Source organism: Henckelia pumila, chromosome 4 (assembly GCF_033568475.1).
Source record: "Henckelia pumila isolate YLH828 chromosome 4, ASM3356847v2, whole genome shotgun sequence".
Classification (NCBI taxonomy): Eukaryota; Viridiplantae; Streptophyta; class Magnoliopsida; order Lamiales; family Gesneriaceae; genus Henckelia; species Henckelia pumila.
In genome coordinates, this window is record NC_133123.1 from 11,572,150 (window position 1) to 11,592,057 (window position 19,908).

Below are 19,908 nucleotides of genomic sequence, written 5' to 3' on the forward strand. Positions count from 1 at the left end.
CGGACCGCCGCCGACGGGACCTTCCCAAGGTCCTGCCGGTCCTAACCTGGCCATGGGTCGGCTGGTTCCCGGCCCTGCATGCCCCAGCCGACCCCTCTTCCCTCCAACCCTAAACTGCACCTCTAGGGAGCCCGATCCGAACAGCAGGCCTCCTGGACTCGTTTGGCTCGAACCACTCGAGCCATTCGAGTCCAGTTCACACACACACACTGGACCCTCGACCAGCAGCTAGTCTACCATGGGAGAAGAAAAACGTGAGCATGCTTTACTAATCCAACCAAAACCACACGCCTTCATCAAACTCAAACATTTTCTGAAAAAAAACTAAAAGTTTTCGATGCACAACACTACACACACTATCATAACTGACATGGCAAGAAAAATCGAAAGGAAACATGCCTTGCACCGTAAAAACGAGGAGAAAACGGGCATGAGACGATTCCGGGACGACGGGACGATGATCAACCACATTGGAAGCTTGAAAAATCAATCTCCTATGGAGTTTTCTTGCTAGAACGATGAAGAAGATGATGGAGAAGTGGGATGGAGGCGGCTACTAGGGTGAAGAATCGGTTAAGGGTTTGGGGTAGATTAGGTTAGAGTTTATTTTAATTAAAATAGGTTTTAGGATAATTAAAATATTAATAATGATTTTAATACTAAAATATATAACTTAAAAACTCCAACTAATACTTAAAAATCTGATACTAAAAATAAAATCCCGAAATATTAAATTAAGGGAATTTTAAAAATACTAAAAAGTCAATATTTTTGCTAATTTTGAATAAAATGGACTCCTAAAATTATATAAAATTAAATACTTAAAATTTTGAGATAATAAAACTCAAAATAATATTTTAGGGCTCTAAAAAGGCTCATAAAATAATTTGGATGGAAAGTTGTCATCTCGTCCGTCCACGGTTCCGTCAACGTGATAAAATAATTAAAATACTAAAAATCATAAAAATCACTAATTATGGGTTAAATGCTTAAAAAATAAATTAAATCATGCACAAATAATTCACATAATTATTTAACCCATAAATCTAAAATTTAAATAATTAAATATCCTAATTATGCATGCGAATTTACGTATTTAAAAATACCGGGTGTTACAATTCTCCCCCCCTTAAATTGAATTTCGTCCTCGAAATTTAAAGTACTTACCCGAACAACTCCGGGTAGCGAGTCCTCATGTCTGCCTCGGTCTCCCAAGTAGCTTCCTCCTCTGAGTGATTCAGCCACTGGACTCTGACCATCGGTATGACCCGCGTCCTAAGCCTCCGCTCCTCCCTAGCCAAGATCCGCACTGGCCTCTCCTCATACACTAGATCTGGTGGCAACTGTAAGGGCTCGAAATCCAACACATGCGACGGGTTGGAGACATATCTCCGAAGCATAGATACATGGAAAACGTTGTGCACTGCCGCTAGCCCTGGAGGTAGAGCTAAACGGTAGGCCAACGTGCCAACTCTCTCCAAGATCTCGAATGGCCCTATATACCTCGGATTAAGCTTGCCTCTCCGTCCAAAACGCACTACTCCCTTCATAGGTGACACCTTCAGGAATATGTGATCACCTACAGCGAACTCCAAATCTCGTCGTCTGACATCTGCATAACTCTTCTGACGACTCTGAGCTGTCCTCATCCGATCTCGAATCTGAGTCACTATGTCAGCTGTCTGCTGCACAATCTCAGGACCCAGTAAAATCCGCTCACCAACCTCATCTCAATGCACAGGAGATCTGCATCTCCTCCCATACAATGCTGCATAAGGAGCCATACCTATAGACGACTGAAAACTGTTGTTATAGGTAAACTCCACTAATGGCAGTCTAGTCTCCCAAGAGCCCCGAAAATCAATGACACAAGCTCTCAGAAGATCCTCGAGAACCTGGATCACTCTCTCAGACTGACCATCTGTCTGGGGGTGAAATGTTGTACTGAACAAAAGCCTAGTCCCCAAAGCCGTGTGCAGACTCTTCCAAAACGCAGATGTGAATCTCGGATCTCTGTCTGACACAATAGACACTGGTATGCCATGCAGTCTAACAATCTCTCTGATGTAAAGCTCTGCATACTGTGTCAAAGTATAAGTAGTCCTCACCGGCAAGAAATGAGCTGACTTGGTGAGTCTATCCACAATCACCCAAATCGCTGTGCAACCTCTGGCACTCCTCGGTAAGCCAACCACAAAGTCCATCGTAATATTCTTCCATTTTCATTCCGGAATAGGAAGAGGTCTAAGAAGTCCTGTTGGATGCGGATGCTCTGCCTTGACTTGCTGACAAGTCAAGCACTCTGACACCACTCTCCCGATGTCACTCTTCATCCCGGGCCACCAATACAATAGCTGCAAATCTTTGTACATCTTCGTACTTCCGAGGTGAATGGAGTACGGAGATATGCGAGCCTCTGCTAAAATCTCAGCTCTCAACTGATCGACGTTCGGTACCCACATCCTACCACGGTACTGAACGATACCATCCTCCACTGTATACAAGAGATTACCTCTAGCCTCATCTCTCTGTCTCCATCGCTGTAACTCCTCACCAGTAGACTGTCCCTCTCTAATCCGATCTCGCAGAACTGGCTGCACCGTCAACACTGACAAGCTCGGTGCATGGCCACTCGGATAACACTCCAAGCCAAACATTTGAATCTCGCTCTGTAGTGGTAACTGTACGGTCAAGCATGATACCACTGACGACTTCCGACTCAAAGCATCGGCCACTACATTAGCTTTACCCGGATGGTAGCTAATGTCACAATCATAGTCCTTCACCAACTCCAACCATCTGCGCTGTCTCATGTTCAACTCCTTCTGTGTGAAAAAGTACTTGAGACTCTTGTGGTCTGTGAAAATCTTGCACTTCTCGCCATACAGATAGTGCCTCCAGATTTTCAAAGCGAAAACCACTGCTGCCAACTCCAAGTCATGCGTCGGATAATTCTGCTCATGAATCTTCAGCTGCCTCGACGCATACGCAATAACCTTACCACACTGCATAAGCACTGCGCCTAAACCTAGTTTAGACGCGTCGGTGTACACCGCTAACTCCTCGTGTGATACTGTCATCGCTAACACTGGTGCAGTAGTGAGTGCTTCCTTCAGCTGATCGAAGCTCCTCTGACAGTCTGAACTCCAGATAAACTTCGCATTCTTCTTGGTCAAGGAAGTCAAGGGTACTGCAATAGAGGAAAAACCCTTGATGAACTTCCTATAATACCCTGCCAAACCCAAGAAACTGCGAATCTCTGAAGCATTCTTCGGAATACCCCAATTCTGCACTGCCTCAACCTTAGACTGATCAACTGCAATCTCATCTCTCGAAATAATGTGGCCAAAAAATGCCACCTGCTCAAGCCAAAACTCGCACTTTCTGAACTTGGCATACAACCGATGCTCCCTCAAAGTCTGCAAGGCTGTCCGAAGATGCTGTCTATGATCCTCAATGCTCCTAGAATAGATCAAAATATCATCAATAAAGACTATGATGAACTGATCTAAATACGGCTGAAAGACTCGGTTCATGAGATCCATGAAAACCGCTGGAGCATTGGTCATCCCAAAAGGCATCACTAAGAACTCGTAATGCCCATATCGTGTCCTGAAAGCAGTCTTGGACACATCTGCATCTCTAACACGCAACTGATGATAACCAGATCGCAGGTCGATCTTGGAGAACACTGAAGCTCCCTGCAACTGGTCAAATAAAGCTTCTATCCTCGGCAGTGGATACTTGTTCTTCACTGTGACCCTGTTGAGCTCTCGGTAATCGATGCACAGTCTCATACTGCCATCCTTCTTCTTCACAAATAACACCGGAGCCCCCCACGGAGAAAAGCTAGGACGAACAAAGTCTTTCTCTAACAACTCCTGAATCTGCTCCTTCAACTCTTTCATCTCGGTAGGAGCAAGTCTGTACGGTGCCTTAGAGATAGGCACGGTGTCTGGCACTAAGTCGATGCCAAACTCCACATCTCTCACTGGTGGAATTCCTGCAACATCCTCCGGAAAGGCATCGGGAAAGTCACGAACCACCTCTATCTCCGATAATGGTCTGCTAGATGGCTCTGAAGTCGTGACGATACTCGCTAGAAACCCCTGGCAACCCCGTCTCAACAACTTCCTCGCCTGAATATGAGATATCACCTGAAGCATATCACTGCTCTGAGATGCATGAAAAGTGAACGGGTCGCCTACTGTAGGTCTCACTGACACTGATCTCCGACGAAAATCAATCGAAGCTCCATTGACTGTCAACCAGTCCATGCCCAAAATCAAATCGAATCCACTCAAAGGCAAAACCACCACATCTGCTCGAATGGAGTGTCCCTGCAGCTCTAACTCCAGTCCTCGAATAACCTTCGAGGTAGAAATAATCTGCCCTGACGGCGTAGTAACATCATACCCACTGTCACTACTCTCAGGTGCGATGCCTACCTGCCTGATAAACTCCAGGGAGATAAACGAATGCGTAGCCCCTGAATCTAGCAACGCAAACGTGGAGTTGCCTCCAACTAAAATTCTCCCTGCACGCAGAAAATTCCCAACAGTTTCATACCACTACTAAATTTTCCCCAACGAGTCACTACAAATTCTTAATTCTAATCACACGTAAAACATGCTTCCTATTCTAACATGCAGTTAAATAACCCAAATAACAATAATTCCAAATTAAAGACGAAATTTTAACCAAAGAAAAATTATTAAAAGTTAGGGGTAAGATATACCGGTGATCAAGGAGGTTTCTGGATCTACCTCCTCGGCCTGCATCACAAACACCCTACCAGCGGTGTTCTTCTTCCTCGGGCAGTTAGCTATCTGATGCCCTGGCTCCCTACAGTGGTAGCAAACTCCTGCTCCCAATAGACAAGGTCCCGAATGCATCTTCTGGCACTTCGGGCAAGTAGGATAAGCTATGGCATTAGGGGCCCCGCCCCTCTGCTGCTGCGGCCTCTGCTGCTTTGGCCTCTGCTGTGGATTCGGGCCCTTAGCCGGCCCTGTAAACTGCTTTTTCGCAGGAGGCTGCGAAGATGGTCGCTGATACCCAGCCTGAAACTGCCTCTTCCCCTGCTGCTCCCTCTGAATCTCTCTCCGTCCCTCCTCGGAACGCAGGGCTCTACTGACTGCAGACTTATAAGTAAGGACGTCTGCCATGCGAACATCATGCTTGATATCCGCCTTCAAACCCTCCACAAACTGCCTCAACTTCTCTGGTGGACTATCTGAAATCAGAGGCACAAAGTGACAGCCCCTCTCGAACTGTCTCACATACTCAACCACTGTCTTGTTCCCCTGACGGAGACTCATAAACTCACGGATCATGCGACTGCGCACATTCTCAGTGAAGTACTTGGCGTAGAAGATACGCCTAAACTCTGCCCATGTCAGTGTAGGAAGGTGAACTCCCCTGGCTGCACCCTCCCACCAGAGCGCTGCATCACCCCTCAGCATGTACGTCGCACAGTTCACCCTGTCGGTGTCTCGGATCCCCATATAAGCAAAGATGGACTCCAGAGAGCGAATCCATCCCTCCGCCATCAAAGGATCGGTGGTCCCCACAAACTCCTTGGGTCCCTTCTTCTGGAACCTCTCAGCAACGTCCTCCTCATGGGACAACCTGGGACGAGTAGCCTGCTTCTCTAACAGAGCAGTAATCCCCGCCATCATATTCGCATTGGCCTGCTCCAATGCTGCAATAGGGTTCTGCGGAGGTGGAGGTGGAGGTCCCCCACGTCTGTTAACTGGTCTCGGAGGCATTCTGCACCACCACATATTTCTTTACGTAAATCGCCATGCATAACTAAGTGGTTAAAAAAATTAATGCTAACTTAAATTCTTAAAAGTAAATCATGCTGTAAACACTTAAAACTTACAGACCGGTAGCGTGGACTTCTGAGCTCGCATAGCAGTAATGACCCCTCCGAGGACCGTGCTCTGATACCAACTGAAACGACCCTAACTCTATAATTAATAAATAAATATGCGAATTTTTTTTTTATACTTACTAAATAAAATATGTACATATATGCCCATACATATATGCACAGAATAAAAAGATTTAAAAATAAATAAATAAATAATTAAATACTTAAATAAAAATGCATTCTTTAAAATAAAATAAATATTTGAGTCAAATATTTAATTAAAAATACTGCATAAATAAAATGATTAAAATTTGCATGCACTGACAATATTCAATAAAATATTCAAAACTCACAACCACTGAAAAATAATATAAAATGTGTAACGTGCTGACATAATAAAAAACATGCATGTGACTCAGACATCTATCACGGTCACGGGGTCACTGCATGCCCGCTCATACATCCTCGCCTCCGGTGGGTACAACCTCATCCTTAACGTACTCACCTGCACCATACCAGTGTAGTGAGCCTAGAGGCCCAACATGCTAACATAACAAGGGTTTAAAATAATTTAAAACAATTAAATACTAACACATACATATACATGAATGAGCATGCTTGAAAATATCATAACATAACATAACTTAACTTAACTTAAATAACATAATACATAAACATTGTTGAGCAATTAATTTTCTAACATCACATGGTTGTATCCGTAGTGTAACCTTAAATCATACATTAAATACTGATCAGCGTGGAAACCAACGTACGTGGCGGTGACAAATCACCTCTTAAATTGGCAGTAAACTGCCCTTCAATAGTTCACATATGGGGACGAATCCCCCTTAAATTGTCACACTACTTCAACTTCCAACATAAAATATTTTATTATTGCTCAACCTTAAACATTTAATTATGCATAAAATTATTTCATGAATGCATGTACTTAAATAAAAATGTGTGTCCTTCATATATATTTAATTTAATTTCTTACTATCATATAAATATTAAAATAATTTCAATGCATAAAAATAATTAAATATATATTCAGGACACATGCAAATTTCTCATGGATTGTAATGGACTGCTGGCCCTAACACTCAAGCCCATTTACTTAAATCTGGCCCAATAACATACTTAAGCCCAATAAAAATTATTCTAAGTCCAATTAAATTAATTAAAGCCCATTTAAAACATTCTAAGCCCAATAACAACTTAAACTGGCCCAATGGGCCCAAAAGCCCAAAGATTGGCCCAATAACTTTTATGGGCTCAAAAGCCCATGAAATTAATGGACTAACTTAATTAAAATTTTAAAAGTCCAAATAAAATTAACATTATCTTATTTAATATATAGTGTATATATTATGTATAAATTATAAATTTTAATTTATAATTTTAAGTGCTATTATTTTGCATGTTTAGTTATTCATATTAAATCCAAAAAAATGATTATTTTCTCTTTTTTTATAATTTTTTTGATTCAAATCTTAGATTAAATTTTTTACCTCATCTACACAATTTGTAAAATGTATTTTTCTCACGAGTCACAAGTATCATGTGTTTTGAATTTTGATTAACAAACATTACAATTCATATTTACTTGTTTAATTTTATATTTCAAATTATTAACAAAACCCACAATTTCAACAAATTTCAGGGTTTAGGGTCAATTTTTTTCCTTCAATGTTGGTCAATTATTAAATTATTTTTAGATTTTGTGCTCTTTTTGTAATTAAGAGTAAATATAATTTGCTTATTTTTTTAATGTAAAGTGTACATTTTCTACACATTTGCTTTTGATTTCGGATTATGAACGCAATGTTTTTCGTCATTTTTTTGACGTTTTTCCATAAAGTAAATGTGCTTTCGATCGTGTGTAGTTTGTGTTCGAACTAAGACACGTACATTATTTATGGTTTTCGATTAATTTTTTTTTTTTTTTTGCATTATAATTATTATGCCTACACTCAATCAAATTCCTAGCCCTGCCCCTGAAAACTATATATATATACACACACTATGTTATCATTTTCTTCCATCAAAATTATAGCAAAAATATTTCTGGCAAAAGAAATGAATACTCTCACAATTAAAATACTAGTTTGAAGAATATTTAACAAGAATATTAATTTTCTGTGTAGGATGAATTATTTTGTACGAATGTTGAGATAGGGTGATTGACTACTTCTTTAATTGAGTGTGCTATTTAAATATTATTATAATTTTAGGTCAAATTCTATGAAAAATAGTTTAGGCAGAACGGTTTAATACGCTTGTAACAAAAAAAAAAAAGAAATAAAAGTGACAGCATGTATACAGTATGGTTTATGTATTATGATTATCATATTGAATCGCAATTTTTACAAAAAACAAAGTGAAAAACTGAAAATGAGACGGTAGAATTGGATCTGGACGGTTGATAAAAGACTTTGATCACTTCTGTTCACCACCCAATGACCCAAAAATAAGATTGGGCAATGATAAATTTTGTCCCATAAAATTCTAGCCCAGGTCCAAATCCTTGTCGTAAATGTACTCGATGACCTGTATTTCCCGAAGTTAGCCCAAGCCCTAAAGTTTCCCAAAGTTGTTAGCCCAAGCCCTAAAGTTTGTAGGGAAACATTTTAGAAATATTTTTCCCATTACTTTAGTTATTTTTCACTCCTGAATCAAACCCGATACCATTTGGTAATATGAATAAGAAATAAAAAATAAGTATATGATAATATTTTATTATTTGATATGTTTGAATTTGCAATATTATTATGTTCACAATTTTATAATATATTAAATGTTATTGCAAAATCTAAATTAATTATGATTAATCATCAAATGAAATTATTTAAAAATTTTATTATGATCATATTTATCATGTTCTCATACTACTGTCATGGAGAGATATCTGCTATAATCCACATATAGTGTCATCATGATTCTCATAATGAAATTTAATTATAAAAAAATGAGACAAATTATGAGATGAATAAAAAATATTTCTTATTCCACTTTTATCAAATGCATCAAACGAGTGGCCACATACGACATATATACAATTACTTTATAAAAATATATATATGTAAATTACAAAGGATTTTCATTTAGTTTACAATTCAAGATTAAAGAATGCAAGAATCCGCTTATTATATTATATATATATATATATATATATATATATATATATATATATATATATATATATAAATTATCGATCGTACAAAATCACAATTTCACAAATGCTGCCACGTGAATTTTTAAGAAGTAAAGAGAATTTGTAAAGATGTATTTGGATAATGATGTTAGATAAAAATGAAGATACATTTGTCAAAAGAAAAATAAGGATACATTAGTCGTTTGAGATATAAATTAAAAAAGATATGTGTTAAATTTAGGGGTAATATGAGAAAAAAATTTGGTGTGATTTTGACACACAAAAAACAATAAATATAAGGCTCTCATATATATCTATTATAATATATATAATATAGATTATCATAAGACCACAATTTATTTATATTTTACAAAAAATGGGCCACTTATACCAAAGGTAGCAAATAGTACAGACAGCTAATAATCTATCAAGGCCCAGTAGTCCGCATGCTGATGATATAGTTATTATTAATATGTATAATAATATTATATATAAAATTAGTAAAAGACGACACTATTATGATTTTATTCTCCACGCGACAAAGATAACGAATCTCCATTATTTAAATTTTTTTTAAAAGAAGATTAATCATACTTAGGGGTGGGATTGGGTCGGGACTCGTTCCGTAATTCTCTTACTTGATTCTCGTCTCGATAAGAATTGGGATATTTTTTTCTCCCGATCCCGCACTCGAGAAGTGTCGGGACCTGAATGTCCATTGGGTCGGGAGAGAGTAATCCCGAACAATAGTTTTTTTTAAAATTTTTTTTATGAAAAAACTCAAATAAATTAAAATTTCTTTGTATATAATCATTAAAAACTAAAAGATATTCTTAGTACATTACAACTAAACTAAAACAGCTACTTGATTAATACAATAAAAACATATAATTATTCATAATAAAAAAAACAAAATAAAATTTTATAACTCAATGTTAATATTAAAAAAATAATTATAAATATAAAAAAATAATTATATGGTAGATAATTATAAAACATTAATATTAAAACAAAAATTATTAAATTTTTTTTTATTTTTTAATTAAAAAATATTATTAATATATTCGAGTCGGATCGGGAATTCCGTCGGGTAGATTTGCCTATCCCGATCTCGATCCCGAAATTGATCGGGTCGGGAAAAATCCCGATCACTCGGGTCAGAAACAGTTCAGGATGGAAACGGGTTGGAAATCGAAAAGGGTCTGGAATTTTTTGAATTTGAACAGCCCTAATCATACTTGCTGCCAATCATTTGTAATTAACATATTATTATATACATAGATATATGTTTTTATAAAATCAATTTAACAACGTTCTGCAAGTCCGCCATGAAATCTTATGGAAATAGTGTTTTTTCCCCCTTGTATTGTTCCAATTTTATCGGCGGCATAAAACTATAATAAGACCATTTCCTGTTTTAATTTTGTGAGACATATATTTGCTTGATTCGATTCATATATAGATCAAATCGATCATCTAAAGAATAAATTTTCGTGATATTGATGTATATATCTTTTTGATGTTGATTTAGGTAGTGTTTAATTCTGAGAGCTTATATGAAGCATTTTTCGGCTTTTTTCTTGACAAAATTTTGTAACTTTGTTAAGGAGAAGTGAGAAGTGTTTCCTATAAGTTCTAACAAACACTACTTTAACATCATGTTTTATATTAATTAAGCAATAATCACAAAATTAGTTATTTTTAATGAATGCATTAATTTAATCAATATAACCAGTGGCAAACCGCCACTGGTCAGTGGCTTTAAATTTATCGCATGCAAGTATATATAATATGATTTCGGAGCAGACAGAGAACATAGAAATGAGGTAAAAAAAAAAAAACACATTTTAGGACTTTAATTTCTTTGGGTCGGAGTATCACAAATTTTATATTAAGTCAAACGTAGTAGGAAATAGGAATATGCTCGATTGATCCCTATTATATTTATACAAAATTTCTATTAAACTATGTTACCGGTTGAAGTAAACAACGAATCTATAATCAAGTTAGTCAGATGAGAGATGGTGTCAACATTTCAAAATTTACCAGATAAAAGTCAATAATCTAGAGTAAAAAATGTTGCTGATTATTGTCTTTTTTTGCCATTATCAATTCGTTTTTTTTTAAAGGAAATTGGAATGTATTTGCGATCGATAATTATTTTTTAATTATTGTGATACGACAAACACAATACGTTTTATATTATGCTGTATATTTGTCCCGCTAGAGGTCCTGTTTTTAACTTTCATTCCTCAATATGTAGTTGAATCTAGTATTAAATTTGAAATAAATTTGTATAGGTAAATAAATAATATTTAAGAATAATATTTTAATATAAAAATAATATTTTTTTATGAATCTAATTGAATAAAAAATTTATTTTATAAAATGATATGTGAAAAAATGTTATATGAATTATTGTGTCGAATCTTTCTTAACAATATGATTGATAATCTCTCTAACCGAGCAAATTAAATATTATAAAATAAAAAAAGGATTAACGAACAATTTCTTATTTTTCACTAATTTTGAAAATGTTTATATCATTTACATTTTACCGAAACCAAATTTTACGTAGCCTATTTATCGCTTTCACTTGGTTCAAAAAAGTAATATTATATTATATAGCTATACCATTAATAAAGAGAGATGAGCTAAAGGTAATTGCTTTTTGTGAAACTTTTTTAATATTTCAAAATTTTCCTTTAATTTGATTTTTTTTTTGGGTCGAATGAACGAGTTAATTTCAATGTGCAATGATCAATAAATAATTCAACTTTATAGCATCATTTTCTTTGTTTAAAAAAATCGTCAATCGTCTACATTTTGTCATTTTGTATATACGCATCACGCATGCCATGACGAGCAGTATAATTTATGAATTATGAGTATGGATATCATGTGCAACTATGTCACTTATCTACATCTATGAGATGGAATCCGAATACCTACAATAAAAAAATAATGCTTTTAACATAATTACAATATTTTATTTAAACTCAAACAAACATATATCATACAATATAAAGTACTACTTTTTCACTAAAACAAACATATATTGTACAATATTTCTTTATATAATAATCAACAAAAAAATGATAATTTTAAAATGAAAAATTATACTTAAGATATACGAGTCGACGGACGTAGAGTAAGTGAGAAATATAGTAATACTTAATCCAAAAACATTAGTCAGCCGTATTCTGAAGGGCAGATACTTTAAACATGTGACGGTTATGAAAGCATGCCTGGGCAGTAATCCATCCTACATATGGAGATCATTATTATGGAGTAGATAGATTCTTGAGGAGGGGCTGATTTGGAGAATTGGGAATGAAAAATCTATTGACATATGCTCAGAGAGGTGGATTGCAAACATGAAATCGACTACTAGACGAACCCTGCCAGAAACATGGATTCATGAGAAAACGGTCAATGCATTGATAAAAAATGGTGAGCGGGATGCAGACTTAATTATGGAATCTTTTAACGTGTTTGTAGCTTCAAAAATCCTTAATTTACCTCTACACTCATCAAACTCGGAGGATACACAACATTGGAGATTTGATTCAAAGGGTAGGTATTCAGTGAGAGATGGATGTCGCCTTCAGAGAGGTCTTTTTAATCCACCTGAAAATCAGTCGGAACAATTGAATGAGCAATGGTGGGCATTTTTGTGGAGTTGTCTCTACCACCCAAAGTTCGTTTGTTTTGGTGGAGTTTATCTCATGACAATATTCCTACTAAGCTGAATTTAGCTAAACATCATGTCCCAGTCAATCCTACATGTGAATTATGTGGTTTTTTTTAGGATTCTACAACCCATGCTCTGTTCTTTTGCAAGGCAATAAAGAAATGATGGAGGATAACAGAGTTTTTTGGCCTACTTAAAGCTGTGAAAAATGCAAACACCTTGGATGTATGTTTGTGGATGAAAAATCATTTATCTAAAAGGGAGTTTGAGAAATTTTCTATGCAAACTTGGGCTTGCTGGAAAGAAAAACAGAAATACATTCATGGAGATAGAACAAAATATATTATAGATAATATCTCATGGGGACAGGCCATGCTCCAACAATTTCGGAAAGCCAAAAATATGGGAAAATTCAATGCGATCGAGACAAGAAACAAATCAGAGGCAGTTTGGATAGCACCAGATTTTGATAAACTCAAACTTAATGTCGATGCTTCGGTTAATCAAAATCTGAACAAAGAAACCGTGGGTGGAGTGTTACGAGATTATCAAGGAAGATTGTTGATAACTTTTGGTAAACAAATAAATCAACCAATATCAGTGGTTCATGGTGAGTTACTGGCAATTCGTGAATGAGTAAAATTGCTATATGATCAAAATTTTAAAAATGTAGTGGTGACAACAGATTCAATCTTGGCAGTGCAAGCAGTTACGGCTGAGAAGGAAAGCTTGGGTTACGAAGGTTTATGGGCAAAAGATATTAAGAATATTTTGAAGAAACCAGTAGTATATAACATCATCCATGTATCTAGGTCTTCTAATGTCGTTGCCCACAACATTGCTTGTTTTGTTTCTTTATCCCATACTTCGTTTATTTGGATGAATGATGATTTTCTTTTTTGGTTTGTAAACCTTGTAATAAACGGTATTAATTAATAAAATTACAGGTTTTCCACTAAAAAAAAAAATAAATACCAGCAGCTGGAAAAGGATGCTTGGTTTGTTTTGACAGAAAAAAGAGGCGTCCATATTGTAATGTATTTCCAGTTTGCACATTTCACAAACACATGCCTTGCTTCCAAGCCATCCAAAGTACCCCATAGCTAAGCTCTGAGATTTCACCCACAATTGGTGATTTGAGCATACAAATTCCGAGAAATGGCGGAATTCGAAGGAGGCCCATCACCTAATCCGCCGCTTCAATTGTCCGACATGTTCCAGAAATTCGCCCTCGCTTTCAAGTCCAAAACATACGAACTCTTCGCCGAAGAGTCGTCCTCCTCCGCCGCCGCCGCAGACGCCGATCTTTTTACTCTCCTTGATTCTGCAGAGGAATTCATCCCCGATCAAAAAGTAGTCGTTATCAAGCCCGACACGAGTTCGGGCCCGAATTCTTCGCGGACCCTTTTGCTCCGAAGTTTGATTCCTTCCCTATTCGCCACCCTTTCTTCCTTTGAAGCTTCGTATTTGCAGTTTCAAACTGCCCACGTTCCAGAGGTGGACGAGAAGGCTCTCGAGGTTGCTGATAGATCACTTGTTGCAATCCTCCAGAAATTGTCGGAGATGAGGGGTTTTTACATAAGAAGTATTCGTGGGCTGAGTTGTGATTTTGAGTTTCCGGCAGGTTCGTTTTTGGAATTTCAGGTGCAGGAGAATCAGAGCAAGCTCAGGGCACTGGAGACTATGGTGAACTCTTTGCAATCCCAAATCGATGTTAAGGATGATGAAGTAAAGGTTTTGAAAAAGAAATTGGAAAAATTGAGGGTGCTCAATGCCGATTTGTCTCGAAAATTAGGGCTGAAAGAGGGGAAAATGAGCTCAGGGATTGAGGTTTTGTTGACAATTCGAGTTTTTGAAGCCATGTTGAGTGATTCTTTGAAGTTGGTTCGTTTCTTTGCTAAGCTGTTGATAGATTTGATGAAGAGAGCTGGGTGGGACTTGGAGATGGCGGCCAATTCGGTTTACTCGGGTTTGGATTACTCGAAAACAGAGCATTTCCGGTACGTGTTTCTGTCCTATATTTGTTTGGGAATGTTTCAGAATTTTGATAAGAGTGATTTCGGATTATGTGGTAGTGATCCTATTCCTATGTGTAACGAGAATGACATTAAACATAGCGGCAACGGCGTAAGCGATAGTGAAAATAGTTTTTATTTGAAGCAGTTGATCGAGCATGTTTCAAGTAATCCTAGGGACATCTTGGTTAAGAATCCGAAATGCGAGTTCTCGCAGTTTTGTGAGATGAAGTATGAGGAACTTATTCATCCAAAAATGGAGTGCTCCATTTTTAGTAAATTGGATGGGAAAGAGAAGGTGTTGGATTCTTGGAAATCACTGACCATATTTTATGAGTCCTTCGTTAGGATGGCAAGCTCGATATGGCTACTTCAGAAGTTGGCATATTCATTTAGTCCCACGGTTGAAATATTTCAGGTCGAGAGAGGGGCCGAGTTTTCAATGGTTTATATGGAAGATATTTTGGGCAAATCTAGTTTTACTTGGAAGACCATGCAGAGAGTCGGGTTCACTGTCGTTCCTGGGTTCAAAGTTGGTAAGACGGTCATTCAGTCTCAGGTTTATTTGATGAGCCAAAAGTGCGACGACTTGTGAAATCTCATGTTCTTTATCAAGATTGATAGTTGATAGGAAAGACAAAGAAAACGATGGATATATGAAAAGTGGTTTGCTCGTCTTGCGCTATTCGAAGGTGAGGAAGTAGAATTGCTGTGCACCTTTCTAAATTTGATCTCTAATCTTACACTGTCAATACTTAGGCATTAGGTTTGTGGGGTTTGCTGAATTTGGAAAATAGATTTGTTTCTTTATCCATTTCTTTAGGATTTCTCGAATCTTGTATAAAGCAGAATGCCAAGAAATGTTATATGAAGTTATTGGCAATTCCTCTTTCGAGGCATTGGTTTGAAGACTCACATATAGATCGAACATGTATGTAACTCTGCTGTTATCGAAATTAGAATGCGATTATGTGAACTTCACTTGGGTATCGAATTTGATTAGTTGAGCATGTGCTACTCTTGTGTCTCGTTCTAATTTCCGTTCTTCGTTGGGAGAGGTTTATGTCACAGCACCTTGACACCCCTGTGAAAAAAAACCTCTTCATCAAACAATAATATCTTACACGGCTCTTTTATTTCCAGATTTCATAAAATATATCCTGAAAACATAAATTGATAATCAAACGAAAGTTTTGTAGAAATTGAAAAATTATAGAAGCATATGAAATAATTTTTTTTAAAAAGAAGACTTTTTATTATTCCCAAAAGTATATTATCATCTCATTGTCTTTTTTACTTTACTCTAAAACATTCAACATTGCATTGTTTCCCCAAAAATGTCTTATTAATATTTTATACCAATACAAAACATTTTGAAATACACTATTTCGCAGATAAAATGTTATATTATGATCCCCATATTGAAAATTATAATATATAAAAAAAATCGATTACAATATTATCTTTTACCAATTCCTCACACAACATTCTTTCTCCGTATGATCTTTGCCGCTTGATGCGGCTTTTGTTGGGCCCGACATTTGGGTGGGCCAATTCATTTTCTTGGACCTGCTGAAGCCTGCTTCTACTCAAGAATATGTTTCACTTTACAAGGCCCACCTCTGGGATGCAAAATCCTCTCCATTACTTGTTAAATCTTCGGATAGTTGAGGCAGATAATTAATCACCATTCCAATGAAGCATTGTCCAAAGTGAAAATGTTGCTACAAAATTCAACAATGCTAAGCCTTCACTACAAGCTTGTTTGATTTAAAATGGGCTTAAAGGATAATGTATCAATTGTTTTCAAATCCTACACGCGCGCGCACATACACAAAAAAACGATTAGCGATGACACAACCATCGCTAATAGCGTCGCTATTTTAGCTCTAGCGACGGTTTTGATCAAGTCGCGAAAATCATCATCGTGAAGCTTTGGCATGGTTTTATAAAGCCGTTGCTAATATTTGCGGCAGTAATCAATAAGTGTCACTGGCATTGGACATAACAATACTGTCCCAAATTTATGATGCTTTGATTATACAGTAGCAAATACTAGCGATGATATTCCAAAAACTGTCGTCGTGTGTAGCTAATTCAATGTCAACTTTATTAAAACTATCACTAATAGCCATGATTTAATATATATTTTAAAAATAATTTCAGATCTCCAAGAAACAATCCACAAATAAAATGCTTAAATATATCAAAATTTGCAAAAGAATCAACAAATAAAATGCAAAAATAAATCAAAATTTCTAAAACAATCTACAAATAAATTGCACAATGATATCAAATATCCAAAAATAAAATTAACGAGTTAAAAATCTTACTAAAGTGCACATTAACCCAAAATCTAATCCTTGAAAATCTGCACCATAAATTCCCAATCCGAGAAAATCTGTGTAAAAAAAGCATGATATGTATATATATAATAAAATATTACATTAAGATTTTAAAATTTTTTAAAAATAATTTTTCAAAAAAAATATAAAAATTAGAAAAACCGATGGAACCAGTCAAGGATCGGTTTGATCGATTTTTGACTGGTTCTGAGCGGTTCAATTGTTAAAACGGTTTTTGAGAGTATTTCGAACCGAACCAATGATCGTTTCCTGATCGAACAGACCGGACCGATCCGATTTTGAAAACATGGTGTTAATCTATGCAATAAAGGTTCCAAAAAAGGAAAAAAGAGCAAAAATTCAAGATATCTAGAAGAGAGAATGCATTGATGAAAATAAGGGGTTTGATGCTAATTAAATCTTATTGAGCGGCTGTTTACTGAAAACTGCCATTGTATAGCGATGATGTTTAAAAAGTCTTCAAAAAAAAAAAACCGGTCTTTCCGAATCTTAATCATCAAAAAATCATATATTTTAAGACCATTGTTATGTGTTCTTCATAGTCATGATCAATACAAACTGTCGATATGCACATTTATTTCCAATTTGCTACGTACGTTTTTAAAAATCGATAAATATAACGATGGTTTAAAAAAAACCATAGCGACATGACCCCGGTTTTCACGATCCGTGGCAAACAGCGACCGTTCCATAATAACATCGTTGTCATTGCAATGATTTGAAACCATTCCTAACATTGTCGACGGTTTGAATACTCGGTGACACAAAAACGAAGCAACATGGCCACAACAATTCAAGAACGTTGGTGTATAAGTTTGTGTCCCACATCGATTGGCTAAATAACCTGGGAGTCCTTTATATAGACAAAGACAATTCTCACCTCTTGAGCTAGCTTTTGAGGTGAGTTAGGTCCAAGTCAATTTATAACATGGTATCAGAGACCGGGTTCCATCGTTATGTGCTGTACGACCCATAGTTGGCCACCCGTTATGTAACGACCCACGTCCTTCCACCGCATCCCTCCCCAGCCTATAGCATGGGCTCGGACCGCATGGTTCCACGGGCATCGCACTCATGACCTCCCTACTCCTGGCAGTGGGTTTTTGCCCTTCCCAGGAATCGAACCATGAGCTAGCTCAATGGTACCAGAAATCATAAAACTTTGTACTTAAGCCTAGAGGTACAAGGTTCCATTCCCGGGGAGGGCAAAAAATCACTGCCAGGAGTGGGGAGGTCATGAGTGCGATGTCCGTCGAACCATGCGGTCCGAGCTCATGCTATAGGCTGGGAAGGGATGCGGTGGAAGGACGTGGGTCGTTACAAAAAAAGGGCGCCCTTTTTTGTAATAACCCACGTCCTTCCACCGCATCCCTCCTCAGCCTATAGCATGGGCTCGGACCGCATGGTTCGACGGGCATCGCACTCATGACCTCCCCACTCCTGGCAGTGTGTTTTTGCCCTCCCCAGGAATCGAACCTTGTACCTCCAGGCTTAAATACAAAGTTTTATTATTCCTGGTAGTAGCTCAATTGGTACCAACACTTTAAGAATCTTTGTACTTATTCTGGAGGTGCAAGGTACAAGTGTAGAGGAGGGCAAAAAACCCACTGCCAGGAGTGGGGAGGTCATGAGTGCGATGCCCGTCGAACCATGTGGTCCGAGCCCATGCTATAGGCTGGGGAGGGATGTGGTGGAAGGACATGGGTCGTTACATAAAAAGGCGTCCTTTTTTGTAATGGACTGGGCTGGCCCAGCCATTATTGCACTCATGGTCTTCTCCCCCCTGGTGGGGAGTTTTTGCCCTCCGCAGGAATCGAACCTTGTACCCCATGCTTAAATACAAAGATTTTATGATTCCTGGTACCATTGAGTGATTCCTGGGGAGGGCAAAAACTCCCCACCAGGGGGGAGAAGACCATGAGTGCAATAATGGCTGGGCAGCCCAGTCCATTACACGTTAATATCGCCACGCTCCAGTCGTTTCATTCCTGGGCGTGAGAGGGGTGTGTTGGTGTCTTAGTTTGTGTCCCACATCGGTTGGCTAAATAACTTGGGAGCCCTTTTTATAGACAAGGACAATCTTCATCTCTTGAGCTAGCTTTTGAGGTGAGTTAGGTCCAAGTCAATTTCTAACAGATACAGTGAAGATAGTCGTCGAACCAGGGTCAGTTTAAGAAAAACCGTTTCAAAAAATAACGACGATGTTTTAAACCGACGATCACTTTTCAGACTATTTTCAACCCTGGGAGTCATATGTACACCAGATTCTGCTTGACTCGTACTCAAATTCTGCTTGACTCGTCCTCAAAACACACCGTACTATGAGGTATCGTCTCTAATACCAATCACTAAAGCAATTGTCATTAGTTTTTTAATATACATCCATTGTGAATTAGGCCTAAAAAGCTTGCAAACGAAAAAAAATTCCATTGCTAGAACCATTTTTTAGATTCGTTTGAAAATGACGTCAAAGAGAAATGCATTAAATCAAAAGGCAGTGGTAAATAGGACAAGAGCAGTCGACCATCAAATTGATGTTTTCCTTGAGCAATAATGACCAAAAATTATTTACGCATTACAATCCATCAATATCAGTGGCATACAAGGGAAAATTACACACGTGAAAGTTAGAGGCAAAAGCCATGTTTTGAGCTTTTGAAAAAAAGACCAATGCCAGTTCCAACTGATATTGATATAAGAACGTGAAACTAAAATGTTTATCACCACAACAATGCAGAAACGTAAACTCTAGGCATTGCACAATTCCCAAGAGGCCCCAAATGTTCATATAACAAACTTCAATG

At 37.3% G+C, this 19,908-nt stretch overlaps 1 protein-coding gene across 1 annotated transcript; it reads left to right on the forward strand.

The window, feature by feature from the left end:
* Nucleotides 1-13,741: 13,741 nt before the first annotated feature.
* LOC140865559 (protein GRAVITROPIC IN THE LIGHT 1) lies at nucleotides 13,742-15,719 on the forward strand. The gene has a single exon (XM_073270237.1). The coding sequence runs from the start codon at nucleotides 13,882-13,884 to the stop codon at nucleotides 15,331-15,333; it is 1,452 nt and encodes a 483-aa protein (XP_073126338.1). The 5' UTR covers nucleotides 13,742-13,881; the 3' UTR covers nucleotides 15,334-15,719.
* Nucleotides 15,720-19,908: the final 4,189 nt, after the last annotated feature.